Raw genomic sequence first — 17,908 nt, 5'->3', positions numbered from 1 at the left:
CTTAACCAGAAATTTGATCGAGTTGAACAAATAGTAACTTTTTGTTGAAAAATCGATTAAAAAATTCAATTCTACTAACAATTACAGGTTGTCCCTGTAAAAGTAAGTTACGAATTGTTAACCATTAGGGATGAGCCACCCTGGACAGATAGTACTGTAAAATTATTTATTCCGTCAAACACACTAGATGGAAATACGTAATCATTTATTAAAAATTAATAATGTTTAAATGTATAATTTAGAAAAATACTTAAATATAAGTTCTGATTTCACAACTTCAAATGCCTATAACTTGAATTTTTTTATACCACAGCATTATTTCTACTACTATTTAGTGCCGAAGTTTTTGCATAAAGTCCCGGAACACCCCGTATACAATAAAATTTTAGAATTATATTCTATGTCGTTTTGTAATCTCTTTGTAAGTTTCAAAATGGAGTTTTAGTGGAACATTCTACGTCAAGTTCAGTTCTTTGGCTTTCAAGGAACACATAAGTCGTTTATGGGACAACTGAATGTTAATTCAAGGGAAACGTGAACAATTGATGTATTGATTAAAAAATAAAAAGCTTAAAAATTAAAGATTCTATTTCGTTATTTCTAGAATTATAAATATAAACATTTCAATATATTACACCGTATTCGATGTAATTGTAATCATATCATTTATTTTTGTGCTATGTTATGTTTTGTTAATATGTTATTTTGTTATCATGTAACCAGTCCAATTTTAGAAATATCGTTTTTGGCGTTTTTAAGAACTGCTTTTTATTGGTAATACAGTAGATTTCCAAATAACATCAATGTACTATGTTTATTACGTGATAAATTATAATTAGTAACAATATTCAAGCATTAATCCAATAAGTTATTGGCAAATCAGTTGAGGATTTCATAGTTCTCAGCGTTCAATATTTGAAAGATATAATATGAATCATGATAAATATATGGATAAAGCCTTTTCATTACAACATAGCCTGTTCAGTAGTTTATAATCGTTTATCATTTCAGCGCCTTTTATGTTTTTTGCTGACAAAAATTTGTATGTCAATATCGCTCTTTCGAAATTTTTCGATATTACAACGGATCGCTGCTATTGAGCTATAGAATATGTTGTGAAAAGTATCGTAAATATTGATGTCCGAATAATTGCTTCCAAATATTTTCGAAAAGTATGACTTTTTCTAATCTGCTGGATGAAAATAAAAAGTAGTGTACATTATAAAGTTTTTGCAACCGAATGTTTGAATTGCTGAGGACATTATGTACATTTATATCGATTTTCCATTGAGTTCACTGACTGTCAGTAATTGCACTATAAAATTGGATTCTGAAAATTAATTTCCGAATATGAATACTGAATAATAAATTTGTTAATTAAAGTCTGACAAATAGCAGAATACCGAAAAACTCAATACTGCTGAACAACCTATATTCCTTAGTGTTCAGGATGCAAACAAATCATTTCATCTTATTTTGTAATGTCACTATTTATAGAAATTGTCAAATTTGGCTATAGTATGAATTGCTATGAACTTAGTACGAACAGTTTTTGCTTTTTGAATAGCTAAGCATCTAAATTCAGAATCTGATAGATCTATCAACCAAACCATGTATTCCTCTGTCACAAAAACGATCAGTGATAATAAGTTTCGCTGATAGATCGATCTATCCATAACATTATTCCTTACCATATTTAGAAGGACTTTCCCAACAACTATCGAATCATGTCAATGAATATAATATTACTATAAGTTATAATCCACGTAATACATTAGATCCAAATATTTTATTAAACGAAAATCTAAAACGTTCATACACAAAATATTAATATAATTGGTAAAATACCGTGAAGTAGCCTAAAAATCAGCTTTCGTCTCCAAACCATTTTCATAGGGAAAAGTTACCAACACTAGTACAAATCGACAACCTAATATAACAACCTCAAAATGAGCGAATCTAAATCATCATAACAACGAATTTAACATTTGAACAGTATAAATCAAACTCGATTGTTCTTATTCCAGACATAAAATCGGTCGCTTAAGAGCAAATCAACTTCCAATAAACAGCACCGGTAAGAACGAAAATATGATAATCACAATCAAAAAAGGTGGTTGAAAACAACATAAACAATCATTACACCATCCCACCAAACAATTCCCTACAATCCTACTCATCCATTATTAAACAAAATGAAAAAATTTCTCACAAAATAACAAGCAATAGTAATCAGCTCACTAAACGGAGTAAAACTAGAAGAATACCTAATAGCCATAGGCACTATCATCAACCCTAACAAAATTATACTTTCATCAAGAATAACCAATAATAGAATATGCGTATACCTATCAACAAAAGAAGATGTAAACGAGCTCCTAACAAAATGCAATGGAATGATTAAAGACAATAACGAAATTCTTCCTGTACGAAGACTTATAACACCTACTGAAAGATTGCTTTTGTCCAACGTTTGTCCAACTATATCTCACCAAATTACCGAACAAGAACTAAATCAATTAGGCCTTCACTTGTCTTCTTCAATCATATTCCTCAAAATTGGTACATCTAATCTGAAATTTAAACACATTCTAAGCTTTCGCTGTATCGATTACATATCTCCCGCGTAAATACTAATACCAACCTCAATTAATATCAACTTCGAAAACACATCATTCCTAATCTTTCTATCACATGATAGCCATTCGTGCTCTATATGCAATGTTTTAAGGCATAACTCAAAGAGAGAGACATAAGTCAAAGATGCTTTAAGCTTAAGTTTTGGCGATCAACTAAATATTGATTGTCTTACTCAAGATTTAATTAATTTGAAATTTTTCAAAAATGAACCACCTTATAATTTTGGCATGCGTTGCTAAGATGCAGTCTAATTAAAAAATTAAATTCTCTAAGTAATACTAATGAACGGAGAATTCCACTAGGAAGTTATAATAATTTAGCTTCAAAAACTTATATTTGAGGATTACCTCTATCTTTACAAACAAATGTTAGATTAAGTGTACCAGATAGTTTAGAGAAAGCAATGCGTTTAGTTATTGAGGAAGAAAATTTCATGTATTCAACTCAAAGAAGTAATCAATTGAACTCAAACACTACTTTTAGACCTAGTTTAAGAATAACTCCTGCTAAAATTAATTATAGACAACATATCTTTTCACCCAATTTCAGTAATATTCAGTCTCTTCAAACTTTTTAGCCACATCAACCAAATTCTATGAATTCACATCATTTTAGACCGAATTAACAACATAATAATAATTCCTACAATTGGAGACCCAATAATTTTCCTATTCAGCGTCATCCTTTTTTTCAAAACCAAAATTGTCAACAGATTTTCCAAAATCCAAACCGTCAAACGAATTTCCAAAACTAACAACGTTAACCAAATTGTCAAAGTTAAAACATTCCTAGACAACAAGTTAATAGACCTGATAATTCAAAAAATTATAAGCTAGAACCTATGGACACATCATCGAGCACAAGTAAATTTCATCCTAAATCTAAATTCATATCTAATGAGCTTTACAATCACACTATTGATGATTTTAATGAACATATAAATAATAATTCTGAAACTTCAAATTCATTTGAATATCCGTGCGGAAATTCAACATATAACATTAACGCACATTTCTCTAAACTTGAAACTCAATACTCCTGTGATTACAATAATTATTAGTACACATATACAATGACCCTCAAAATGCAATTCAAGATGTTCCCGACAACTCACATTCCCACATCCAGACATGATACTAGTAAACGCTTTAAAGGGAAATTCACCATAATATATCAAAATTCAAGAAATTAATGCTAAATTTTTAATAGAAACCGGCAGTACTAAATCCCCTATCAATCCAGATTTAGTTCACAAATTTTATAACCAATGCATTTTCCAAAAACCTTTCAATATACAAACAGCACTTGGAATTTCCTACCATAATGAAATAGCTTATATTCCGTTATTAAAAATTTTTAATCTAAAAGAATGTCAAAAATATAATTGGTTCAAATTTAGTGATAAGTTTGATGGTATCATTGGCGTAGATGTGTTAAAACAATTAAATGCAAGCATTAATATGCACCAAAAACAAATTAGGAAAACAACAACAATTATCCTTTTAAATTTTGATTGGTATAAAAATCATATTGTAATAAAAAACTATTCCATAGTCATTCAAGTGACAAAGAGGACAAAGAAGCTATCAGAAATTTATGTTATAATTATAGAGATATCTTTTATTGCGACGGAATACTTTTTACAAATCGAATAAAACATAAAATAAACTTCACTGACGATACACCCATATATACGAAATCTCACAGACTTCCCGAGATTCATAGAGAAGAAGTGAACAGACAAATCATGAAAATGTTAGATGAAGGTATCATTGAACCTTCTACATCCTCCTTTTTCTCACCAATTTGGATTGTAGCAAAACAATTAGACACTTCTGGCAAGAAGAAATGGCGATTTGTTATCGACTATAGAAAGCTGAATGAAAAGACTATTCAAAATCGATATCCCATTTCACAAATACATGATATAGTAGATAGACTAGATAGAGCCAATGACTTCAAAACCCCTGATCTTGCTAGTGGATTTCATCAGATAGAAATTGACCCGCAAGATATTGACAAAACCGCCTTCAGCACTCCACAAGGATATTTTAACTTCAAACGTATGAGTTTCGGACTTAAAAATGGTCCATCTACATTCCAAAATGTCGTGGATACATATTACGAGATTTGACCGAAGAGACTTGCATAGTTTATTTAGACAATATTTCATAAAAATTTATCCGATTCCTAAAAATTAAAACTTTTCTAGGATTCTTAGGTTACTACCGACGTTTTATACCAGACTTTACTAAACAAATAAAACCAATAACAAAAAATTTAAAAATAGGATCTAATATCATACATGATGAAGATTTCCTAAATTCATTCCAAACTTGTGAAGAAATTTCAACCAATGATCCAATTTTACAATATCCCGATTTTTCAAAAACAATTATTCTTACAACTGTTGCAGTAAATATGCAATAGGAGATGTTTTATCCCAATGAAATGTACCCAATGATAAACCCATAGCATATACTTCTAGAACTTTGAATCAATCAGAAATAAATTATTGAGTTATAGAAAAAGAACTTCTTGCCATTGTGTGGGCATATAAACACTTCAGGCCTTATCTACGGTAGACAATTTCATATTTACACTGGTCACAAACCTCTTTTTTGGTTATTTAGTCTCAAAACACCTAATTCCAAATTAGTTCGTAGGCGATTGAACCTAGAGGAGTATCATTCTAAAATTTTCTACAAAAAAGGCAAATTATATTCCAATGCTGATAGTTTATTTCGAATTCCTATCAACGCATTAGAAACCGAATCAATAGTTAATAACCCCGGAGATTCTCAAGGTAAATAATATTTCTGATGTTCAAATACAACCTCCAAATTTTCAAAAAGATAATGATAATAATGACTTAAATACTACCGAATCCTTTGGAGAAAACATGATTCGAACGACGACTCAGCCCATGAAACTAGACACTCAGCAAAAGAGAATAATAGTAACGGTATACCCATTTTAGATGAAATGATAAACAATGAGTTCATAAAATTTTCGTCTATCCAAACATATATTCAAAAACAGATGTCTTCCACGAGACATACGGAAATCAATAAAAGTAAAAATTCCTGAATCAGATAATAAAAAAATTTATTTTTTGTTTTATAGCCAAATATACCGATTTGAATAATACTTTTTCCATATATTTTCATAATAAAAATTTATATTGTGATTCCAATAATGTCTATTTATAATATTTTTCTGCTAACAGACCAAAATTTATTAAATGTATAAAATTACTCAATACTATAAAGACACAGAAGAACAAACACTTTTGTTAAAAAATTATAATGAAGGTAAAAATAACCACAGAATGAAAATTTAGAACAATTACGTTAACTTTATTATTGGAAGAATATGAAAAACACAGTCACAAACTATATTAATATTATTTTTTGTCAGAAAAATGAATATTCTAGACAAAATCCTTATATTCCTCTTATGTTGACAGAAACAGCCAAAAAACCCTCCCAAATTATTCATATGGATGTTTTTATTTTTGATGAAAAAAAGTATTTAACTTCAATTGATGCTTTTATGAAATTTGCACAGGCAATATTAATTCCAGGAAAATCCGCAGTATTTATAAGCACTAATAAAGTATTTCTTTTGGCATTCCTCAATTGATAATAGTGGATAAAGGCACCAAGTTTAATAATGAAACACATGAAGAACTCCTAGCTCTTCATAAAATAAAAGTATATTTTACGACCCCAGGTCACCATGAATCAAATTGAATAGCCGAAAGATTACACTCCACTTTAATAAAACACTTAAGACTTTTAAGAGAAATTTACCCAAATGATTTAATGGATTATGCTATAATTGTCTATAACAATACGATACATAGTGCTAGAAATTTCACACTTTTCGAACTTACTTCTGGACATACTAACTCTAGAAAACCTAATAAAATTTTCATGTCTCATTCATTTTATTCAGATTACATTAATAAACACAAAGAAAAACTAGAATATATTTACTAAGATGATCGGGAAAACATGAATAAAAAAGAAAAAAAAGGTAATAGAAAAAACGAATATACAAGTGACTTAAATATAGATTTCAAATTAGGTCAAACTGTATTCAAACAAAACCAAAAGAGTAGAAATAAAAAAGATAAAAGATTTTTTGGACCTTTTACTATAACAAAAATTTTATATATAAATAGGGTAGAAATATCTACAAAAACATTGAAACGAAATAAAAAAAAATGATGAATAAGTAGTACACATTAAAGAATTAAAGAAACCTCCTGTTTTCTCTTCTGGTTCTCCAGAACGAAACCAGTCACAACTACTATAACCTAAATGACAACCCTGGCCTCTTTCCTCTTCATATAGGAACAGCACAAATTAAAACAAATTACTATACTTTATATATATTTTCGATATAACAAACATAAACAAAGAATTTCTCACCTAAAAAGAGCAATATAACAATCTTTATAAATCATTATAAAATCTCCTGAGTTTTATAATTTCACTTTTCATTTCCCAAATTCTCATCACCTAACAAAATTAATTGAACATAAAATAAGTCTTCAATTGAAACAAATCAATTTTGGGATAATCGATCAAAAAGATCCTTTTTCGACGGATTAGGATCTGCAATAAAATTAATAAACGGAAATTTAGACAACAATGATGCAAAATGGTACGATGAAGCTATTACATATTGATCTAATAATCAAAACAAGTTGAAATCTCTTATTCATGATCAAATAACTTTACTCCAGTCGTCCATAAGCAACTTTAAAAACAATTTCAAAATATTAGCCTATAACCAATTAATATTAAGTTCACGTATCAACGATTTACAGAAGTTATTAACACATACTAGACGAAGTAGAAACTTATCATTATTTTGCAATAGAACAACTTGTTTCACAATTTTCTATCAGTTTCCAGATGATATATAATATTCTTGAGAAGAATGACACAGTAATTAGTTTTTCTAAACTTAACACTTTCCATAATTCAATTCAACTTTCCAAGAAGTTTTCAGATATGAAGATATCCAAAAATTACCAATTGGCCCACATATGACTATTTTCAACCATGATTTTAGTTATCCTTATAGTATACAGAAAAAAACAAAAGAAGATTAATGAAGAAGATGAGAAAAAACAAAATACAAGAGATTTCAAGAATTTTTCTATTATTTCAAACTCTGGATAGTTGGTCTGGTCTGGTGAGTCATAATAAAATAAATGATTACCTTGTATTTTCATAAAATGTATAAAAAGAATTACGTTATATAGAAACCAAGTTTTTTTGTAATTTTTCGTTTTTTAAAAAGTATTTTTCGGAGTGACATAACATCATTCGCGATTCATGGACTAAATTCGTGTCTACAATAACATGTTCAACCTCATCATCCTTAGTTTGGCAAAATATCCGGAAAATATCAGGTATCATTCTTAGTGGTTGTATATAAATAATACCCTTATCACAAAACCAAGTGAAATAGCAGAAATTTTAGCCTTACAATATGAACATAACTCTAGTGATTAAAACTACGACATTTATACAAACTAAAAGAGATATCAGAAAGAAAAATTAATAGATTTTACTGAAACTGAAGCAAATCCCATCAATTATGAAGACAAACATTTATGAAGCGCTGAGATCACAAAAACAGACAGCTCCTGATCCAGACCAAATTCTTGTAATATTCTTACAAAAACTCTAAATTAGCACCAAAGATTACCTATTAAAACTATACAACTACATTTGGATTAATGAAGTGTTCCCTCCAAGCTGGCGTGAAGTCGTGATAATTCCACTTTTTAAAGCCGACAAAACGAGAACCAAACCAGACTCATATCGTCCAATATACTACGAACTAACACTCGATGCAAAATCATTGTAACAATGATGGATCGTAGACTGCTCTGGGAACTAGAACAAAATAACTTATTGGTACCAGAACGTACAAAGTGAATTTTGGCAAAATATATGCACAACCGATAATCTGATAGACCTCGAATCTGAAATAAACGAAGGATTGGCCATGGATATTTCTAGGGCATACGACATGGTCTGGAAACCCAACATAATCTCAAACTTACATCCTTGGTGCCTAAGAAGAAACATTTCACACTCTAAAAACAATTTTATAGATAGATACTTCCAAGTAAGAATAGATAAAAACCTCTCTTATAAACAAATACAGAATCATGGGATTCCACCAGGATCTACAATAAGTTCTACCCTCTTTATCATCGCGATCTCCGATATACTCGACAAATGCTTTCGGTTAATCAAAAAGGAAAGGAAAATTGTACGCTGATGATTTGATACTGTTTGAAAAAAAAACATGACTACTATTCAAATACATATACAAACTGCACTTGACAAATTGAGCAACTGGTCTGACTCCAACGGATTCGAAATTCTCTGAAAACAAAACAAAGTGTATTAACTTCTTCAGAAAATTCATACAAGAAATGCCCGTACTGACCTTGAAAAGGAAGAATTTGTGTAAATTATCAAGCGCCATAAAGGGGGCGCTGATATTTCGTGTCTGATAAATCTATATAAGACACTCAAGACACTCGTAAGATCAAGAATCGACTATTACTCCATCGTTTATGCATCATGTGAGAAAATATATATTAAACAACTTACAATGAACTTCACTAAGAATCGCTACCGGTGTATTTCGAACAACACCGATTGAAAGCCTTTACTGTCTCTCTGTAGTATGAACTATTCAACATCAGTCCTGTCAAATAACCCTGTTAATCAAAAAATTAACACAGACCGCTTCAAACACCTATGCGAAAACAAACAAACAAATATTTCGTTCTATGAAAGAATTTGCCAATATACAAACACCCTAGCACTTGAATAACCAGATTTCTTTCCACTCATCATAAATATCCCCCTTTTTGGACAATCCCTATTCCTACCATCAACGTCAACATGAACTCCTTTAAAGGGAGAAGAAACAAAGCGTTCTCTAATAACACAATGGTTCCATACTCTTGCGGAAGTAAGCTTTAAAGAACTCCATTTTCTGTACGCCAACGCATCCCAAAACATCCCAAAACACCTAATGTGTTATATACATATATATATATATATATATATATATATATATATATATATATATATATATATATATATATATTGATGTTTCGAATTTACTTTAAGTCTTTATCAAAATATGATATTAACACTGACAATTTGCTTATTTATATTGATCTTTAAATCAACTTTATCATGAATATCAAAATAAGGATAAAATAAACTTAGAACTTTGTTCTAATAAGAAAAATTAATATTTCCTTGGTTTCCACATCTTAAATATATTAAATTTATTGAAATTTACAAATTTATAGCTTTTTCGTTCTTATGAATGTGAACCATTTCTAAAAATGTAAAGATTCATATTTTAGTAATATTGAGAGTAATTTTCATACTGATGTAAGTGATTGTCCAAAGTGAGTATTAAATATTTCAGAAGTTTCCACATCAGATTAACTTTTGGTGTTCATGATTCTTGAGAGTATATTTCATATATCGAGGATGTTGATAATATAGTAAAATTATTTTGCTCAGAGCTGAGTTAACAATAAGTAATTTACTTCCAATTTTATTCACACTAGCAAATAAATTTTGAGAATATAAAATATATTTCTTAATGAGACAAAAATAAATGTATATATAGACATACATTCGAAAATAATCTTTGCTCAGGCATTTTGATCAATTTTCTAGATGTTATTTTCAAATTTCCACAAAATATTTGGAAAGAGATTAGAGAAAATCTTTATTTCTCTAGCGTGGATCAATTCGGTGAAATGGGCAGACAGCTAAATGTATTTAAAAAGGAAGTGGTTTTCGGATGTTGGGTACAAAATAGAATGATCTATCATAAAAAATTACAAAATTATTTATAAATAAATTTCTCACATAATTTTCGTTTCAGGCAATTAGTTTTTCGACATCTATACATAGGAGAACTAGGTATTCGGTTCTTGTGAGGTTCCATTTTGAACCAAGTTCAAATCTATGTTGACCAGCTGAATTTCAACGTATAAATTGATCAAATATGTAGTTGGTATAATTAACAACATTGTTTGATTATTCGTAATATTATGATTTGAAAAACTGAGCTATATTGGCTTCAATATAAGTAGTATAACCTAACAAATGTCGCACGCTAGTTACATAGCATGTTATATGATCCATGATTATAATATGTCACGTATCTCGTTTCATCACATAATAAGCTTACTGCGTTGGAGGGATGCTGACTTTTACATTTTATTATTTATGTTTCCATTTCTTCGGACTTTCTGGGTCTTTCTGTGTATCTTATTTTCTGCCGATATCTCGGAAGTCGCCATGTTTCTTCCCCGCCACTTGTATATCTAATGTCTGTCGCTATTTTCACCATGTTTACATTTATCCTTGTTACTATAGATATTTCAGTGTTTGGAATGCTAGCGTAAAACTTACACCCTTCTTTGACTATTCGAATTGCTCTGAATTTTATTCTTATTAATCGCTAATCTGGAGCTATCGTGAATTTTGGATGTTTTCTACAATCAACTTGTTTATCCTTAAAAATGAAACTGAGTTTGTCAAATGTTGTCCACTTCTGACGTTAGTTCTAATGATATCAACCTAACAAATTATATATCAGAACTTTATTCAAAGAGAACGAGCTAATACGTTGAAGTTTAAGAAAGTAGAATTGGCATCAGAACCATAATATTCTGCTGACAGCAGGACAGTAAATTAATTTTTACGATTTTAACCACGTCGGCGTCGTCTGTTCTATTAATCAAGTTTCTGAAAACTAATTATGAAAATCTTCTATTCAATCAAAATACCTGTTTGTTTGAAGTATCGCTTGTTCACATTAAAATCTAGAATTAATTTGATTGACCCAAAGGAACTATCGCACTGAATAACTACCCAGGGAAACATCGTTTAGAGACCAATTAGCGAGAGCTGTCAGTTTAATAAACACGCAAACAACTTTTATTTGCGTTATACATGTAATTAAATCAATTTAATATAATGTGACCATCACAGAGTGGATTCTATTTGAGATTCAAATATCAACGAATATTTTTATAATGCAACGGTTAATGAATTTAATTCAGAAAATCAAAGCTCACTTTAAAAATAGTACTATTCCATACATGAGGCTTGGCTATTTACTAACAAGATTGATGCTGTGAAGCGTTATATTTTCAATTAATATATTTTTACTTATCACTTTCAATTTATAACTCTTCTAACCCTACAACGCTACATGCTCATTTTCCATTATTTCAAACAGTGCCAAAAGTCTTCTTCTGTCAGCTCCGTCATGCGTGTCCTATCTCTTTCGTAGCTTCAATTGACTAAAATCTTGTTACTTGTGACATCGTTTTTACTTAAGACGGTTCGACTTAGGGGATGCTGGAAACCTCTTGGTGTAGAAAAACGTGAAGATGGTCATTCTGACTATTGGTTTGACGTCCATGAATCCAGTGTAAGTACACAATCCTATGAATATCGGAAGCGAAAATAACAATAATTGCTTTAAAATTTGTTCTAGCGTGAGAATTCTAGGCACAAATTTGGTACAAACTTCTTTTATGTTAAAAGTATTATTTGAAATTCGCTGTATAGATTCGTTATAAGTTTATAGAGTTTTATCAAATGCCCAAATACTTAATCTACGGTAGGATCGAATCAGATTACCGAATTTTTAGATACTGTCATCATGTTCTAGACGTGGAAGGGCCAAATGAACGGAAATCATGCACAAAGTCTTCTCGGTCAATTCCCAAACCTCATCTGGTTGGACTTCTATTTTTAAGGTTGGTTGATATATATTGTCTACCAACGAGATACTGTACGAAAATACGAATATAATAAGCCTTTCAAAGATTCAAGATGCTATACTGTCCACGCATGAGAATGTGAAGGGTAGGTCTTCATAGTTGAAACTATTATTGCAAATTTGAAAGGCAAGTTTTTAGAATATATTAGTTCTAATTTTCACGATTAATTTGAATTTGATATTCATAAAATTTCAATTTCAATTTCAAGAGCTAATTATCAGATTAAGTGTGATGCGGAGTAGTAAAATATACACTATCAAATCAACGCATCAACGAGAAGAGAATTATAAATTTACTTGGTTTGTTACGTTGCTAGAAGAATTTACATAATATCATCATATAAAAACAGCAACTGTTTAAAACAAAAGAACAAAAATATGAAATATTTAACTCTACTTCGTGCTTATTATATTAATTTACGAAGTAAAGTTTCATAAACAACCAACAAGGGTAAAACTATTTCATAATAGTCAGAATTATTTCATCCACTTGTTGGTCATTTGCTTTTCATAATCAACATGTTACAAAGTATCTTAAAATAATGGCCATCGAGACGTGACTTTTACTCAGATTCATATTGTATTTAATTATTATAAAGTAGGTATACATATGGATTTAATCTGATTTCCGAAGCTATATCAAATATTGTAAATATTAAATTAAGGCACATTCCAGTTGTAACAGTAGTAAACAGCATGTTAGGCATAATGAGTATGTGCTTATTCAATATATTTTATGTGCTCAAACCAATTAAAGTGCTTGATATTGTCGAACGTTGCTGTGAAATATGATGAATGCTTGGAATAAATGACAAAACAGGTTCTAATTTGATGTAAAAATTCATTTCGAGAGTGTGTGTTTATAAAATAATGCAACTTGCATCGATTTCTGTTATGTTTAAATGAAGTCTTAAACCAATCTAAAGTATTAGTACATTTTTTAATATATTTTCTAACTTTGAAAATCTCAAATTATAAATAGATACATACAATAAATACAGGAACGCATAATTCTATATTGGATAATTTCAAAGTTTGAAATGAGTATTCATAAATTGTTTATGTCAAAACGTAGTACATTTTTCTCTCCTAAATTGTGTTCAAATTTTATTAGAGTTAGGTGTTCATTGTAATTATGAAATGCAACTGTACCAAAGGGAAACATGAAAGAATGACGATTATTTTCATAAGTGGGTTCAACTTAAATCGCTCTTAATCTGGTCAAGCGTAACTCATGATGACTCCTTGGACGTTATGTGAAGTTTTGTAGAAAAATCCTTGTACATCTATTTGGAAATCTGTGAAACAACATTGTGTTAGTGGTGTACAATACATAAGTTTCATCCTTATGAAATAACGCTAGTTACTTCATTTCTGATAGTTGGATGGATACTGAAGTGATAATAATCTTTGTGGATATGGCACTTAAAACAAACTCCCTTCAAAATTCAAAATGTTTGCGTAAGTATTATCAGTACCACCGTTATTGCACCAGTCTTTTTGGATTTGGATTTGAGAAATCAAATAGTTCATCAAATAAGATATGCAGTAAACCACAATTTCAGTGACATGTGACTGTAGCATCACTACAGTTTAGTATTGTATTTCTAAATTATTTTGATTTCCAATTTGAGTTTTCTTAGACATATGGAATGATAGGCGAGGCACGATAAGCCACTAAGAAAAAACTCAACAAAGAGCAAATTACGTAGTTATGTAACTACCTAAAGACAATTTGAACATATAATTGCATGCGATTAATAAGTTACTTATTCATGTTGATTATTTTTGCGGGAAAAATGATGCGATAAATTTTTATTTCAATAAATGTAGAATCAATTGAGTGGAAAGGTTTCTACAGGTAGATTTATGCTTTATCAGAGTATGGAAACTGAAAATATATAGATAGTGTATCATATTTTCTGGTTGAAAACTGCCTGTAATATTTGAAAAAATATTGTTTATGAACCTAACAAAAATTAGCAAGTAACTCTAGTTTATAAACATACTGTATACTTTCTTGTCATTCTATCTAGTTCTAGTTACATCTAGTTACATTTATTGGATTGGATAATCTGGAAGAATGAACTGGTTTTTGATGATATAATGAATGCTAAATTATTGTACTATGACCGTAGATAATAATTATTTTTTTTCCTATTCCGTCTCAACGATAATTACCGATATAAATTACCATATAACTATAAATTTATACTAATAATGATGAATTGTATTCATCAATAACTTTTGATTATTTTTGTTGAAATTCTACAACAATATTTAGATCTAGATTTGAGTATTACAGTTACAGAAGACATTTTCCATAAGACGTAGCCCAATCAAAAGAAATATATGCTAGAAATTCGCAACTATAATTGTCTGAATAACATTTTTACAATCTTCAACATACATGGATAATGCTAAAATGATGGAATTAACGAAATTCACTCACCCAACACTTTGTGACAGTCTTAAATCTGCACTGCACACATTGAATGTATGGTTTGTTTCAAGTGGAATGTTTTTCTCAAGCACACATCCAAATGTATCCTCCCAATATTGCTCAAACCACGGATTCCTACTATTTTTTTCTGGAGTCAAGGACATCATATATTTGTCGAATCCAGGTATAGAATTAGATTGTAGCTCCACTGTAATAGCTCCCTCGGCAACATCTTCCACTCCTTCGACAAGTTTTTGTTGTTTACCCCAGCCATCACTAGCTACCCAATAAAAAGTTTGACTGGCATTACCTCTTTTGGCAGCTTGAAGAATTCGCCTAGAACAAAAATAGAATTTCATTTGTGAGACTAAAATGAAAACTATTTATATTTAATATTGCTATTAGTAAGAATGGGTTTGTGGAATTCAACAATTTTTTTGAGAATCATAAATGTAATGTTCTGATAACAAAAGAATATCCTGGAATGCTTGTCATGTAAATATGACAAAATTCATTTTCGATATAACTTCTAAATTGTGTTTCTTAAAACGAAGATTTTAAGATCAGAGAGTCTTGTTTAAAATTATAATCTGAATTTTGTCTGAAATTAAGTCATTTCCACTGAAAATAAAAAACTATTAACGAAAATTTTGTTTTGCAAGTGAAATCATCAACCCTGAGTAGCTTAATGTGTAATATAAAATGTATATAAATAATCCGCAACGCTTTTTAGATCAAAATTTGCTCACGGCAGAAACACGGAAAAGCTAAATATAGCACAGTGAAACGTGGTATAATTGTAGAATCCTTTGGATGAAATGTTTCCGTTGAAAATATTCGAGTACATAAAGTTCATTATTCCAATTGTTTTGAAATTAAGCAGTGAGTTGCAAGTAACAACCAAATTTATAATACGATCATGTGGACACCGTGAACTCATTTACTTGTATTACAATACGATAATTGGTATATTATGGAATTAAATTAACTGTACTTCCGTACTAATATTTTTTAAGCTATTTAACATTGTAACGTCTACCTTAAATAGCTACCGAAAAGCCGACAATCTCAATGAATTTGAGTGGTTAATAATAATAAAAACGAAACACTTATTAATCAAATTTAAAAATCACAAAACAAACTAATATCTGAAAAACGAATTAAAATAAATTATAACATGCAATAAATGCAACACTGCGCCACTGTCAACAGTCGAAACCAATGTAATTTTTGTTTTTTAAATTAAATACTTGCAGGTGCACGTGCTCTTTGACGGAAATGGGATTATTAAGAATGTGTGAACTAGTAAAATTTATTACTTTTGTAATGGTATTATAAGAGCTTCCTTATAACTCGCCCTGGTATATCAGTTGATATCTTCTATAGTATTTCAGATAAAAGATACTATACCTAATATATTTCAAGAATTTTTTATTTCTATTATTTCTTAGTTTTTATCTTTAGGTTGGATAGTAGGGTTGCATTGAATCATAATTTGCAAAGGGTGAAAAACGTGTTTTTCAGTTTATACAAGTTCAAGTGCTTACATAACTATCCAGGAGTGAGATAGACATATTTGTGATTTGTTTTCGAAAACTATAAATCTTTCTTAAGCTTTCAATAATCCGAAATTTTTCATATAATGTGAAATCTTTGCCAGCTATATTAAAAGTAATTTTTTATTGGGAACATCTATCAGAGTGATAGCATATCTTGATAGATGTTCATTAGCAACTCATGTCTATCACGAAGGACACAATATGAATTATGAATCTGCCAAAGTTTTGACAACCGAAAAAAACTACAAAAAACGTTTATTTTTAGAAGCAACATATATTGCCCAAAATGATCAATGCATTAATAAGAAAACTGATTCAACTAATCTTAGTGTAACTTATGCGTATCTTTTAAATTTTAAAAAAACAAATTCTATGAAAATTCAACTCCATTAACAACCTACTAACCTCACCTAGCCTATAAATTTCAACTTCACTTATAACGACCTAGCCTATAAAATTTATTTTCATTTATATTCTATTTGATGCTATCCATAAATTTACCAATCTACATTAAACATCATTCACTAAAACTTATCCTTATCTAAACTATAAAAATTCAATGTCATTCAAAATCAAACCAATATTTCTATCAACGTCAATTTGAATATTGAATTTTGAATTCGATGAGATTAAAAATTTTCACAAGCTTTAATAATATAAAATCACCGGAGATCTTAATTAATTATTGTAAGTAAAATTTTATTATTGTTATATATTTGAATATATTTCTTATATTGTATGATGACTATGCTTTCAGTCCCAGACGATGAATGCATACGTATTCGAAAGCTCAGAAAATATATTGAAATTAGTCCACTTTGATGTTTCCTTGTCACGTTCCAAAAAAAAACTACTATATATATATATATATATATATATATATATATATATCCAAGGATAAATTCTTAGCCTACTATAGAACCAAACAAAATTTCAATGTCAAAATATTTATTACTCAACATCCTCTTAATTGGATACATTTATTACAGCGAACCTGCAACGTCCCTAGACCTTTCAAAAAGAATGTTTCTTCGTGCTCTGCAAACCAGACATCCACAGCTTTTATTACCTCCTCGTTGGAAGAAAATTTACGACCTTTTAAACTTTTTTTCTGTTAAGGAAATTTTTTGCATAGCAACATGAGATTTGTGTGAAGGGGCATTGTCCTGCAAAAACAAAACACCTTTGGATAGCTTCTTTTCTTTTCTCTTTAATTTTTTCCCTTAGAGTAGTCAGTAATGTTGAATAGTAATCTCCAGTAATTGTTTTACCCTTATCCAAAAAATAAATCATGATTACTCCTAGAAACTGAAGCAAGAACTTTTCCAGCAGATTTTTGGACACGAAACTTCTTATGTCTTGGAGATCCAGAGTGTCGCCATTCCATCGATTGTTG

At 29.7% G+C, this 17,908-nt stretch overlaps 1 protein-coding gene across 8 annotated transcripts in view; it reads right to left on the bottom strand.

Moving 5' to 3' along the window:
• Nucleotides 1-17,908, bottom strand: part of LOC130895760 (metabotropic glutamate receptor) — a 406,290-nt gene that overhangs the window by 144,516 nt on the left and 243,866 nt on the right. For all 8 annotated transcript variants that reach the window (XM_057803330.1, XM_057803314.1, XM_057803337.1 and 5 more), the window contains one exon: nt 14,963-15,289. In XM_057803330.1, coding sequence (XP_057659313.1) covers nt 14,963-15,289 — 327 coding nt within the window. The remainder of the gene's footprint in view (nt 1-14,962; nt 15,290-17,908) is intronic.

Source organism: Diorhabda carinulata, chromosome 1, assembly GCF_026250575.1.
Source record: "Diorhabda carinulata isolate Delta chromosome 1, icDioCari1.1, whole genome shotgun sequence".
In the NCBI taxonomy this organism is placed as follows: Eukaryota; Metazoa; Arthropoda; class Insecta; order Coleoptera; family Chrysomelidae; genus Diorhabda; species Diorhabda carinulata.
Note: the sequence above shows the minus strand (reverse complement) of the source record. Positions and strands in the feature narration are given on the sequence as shown.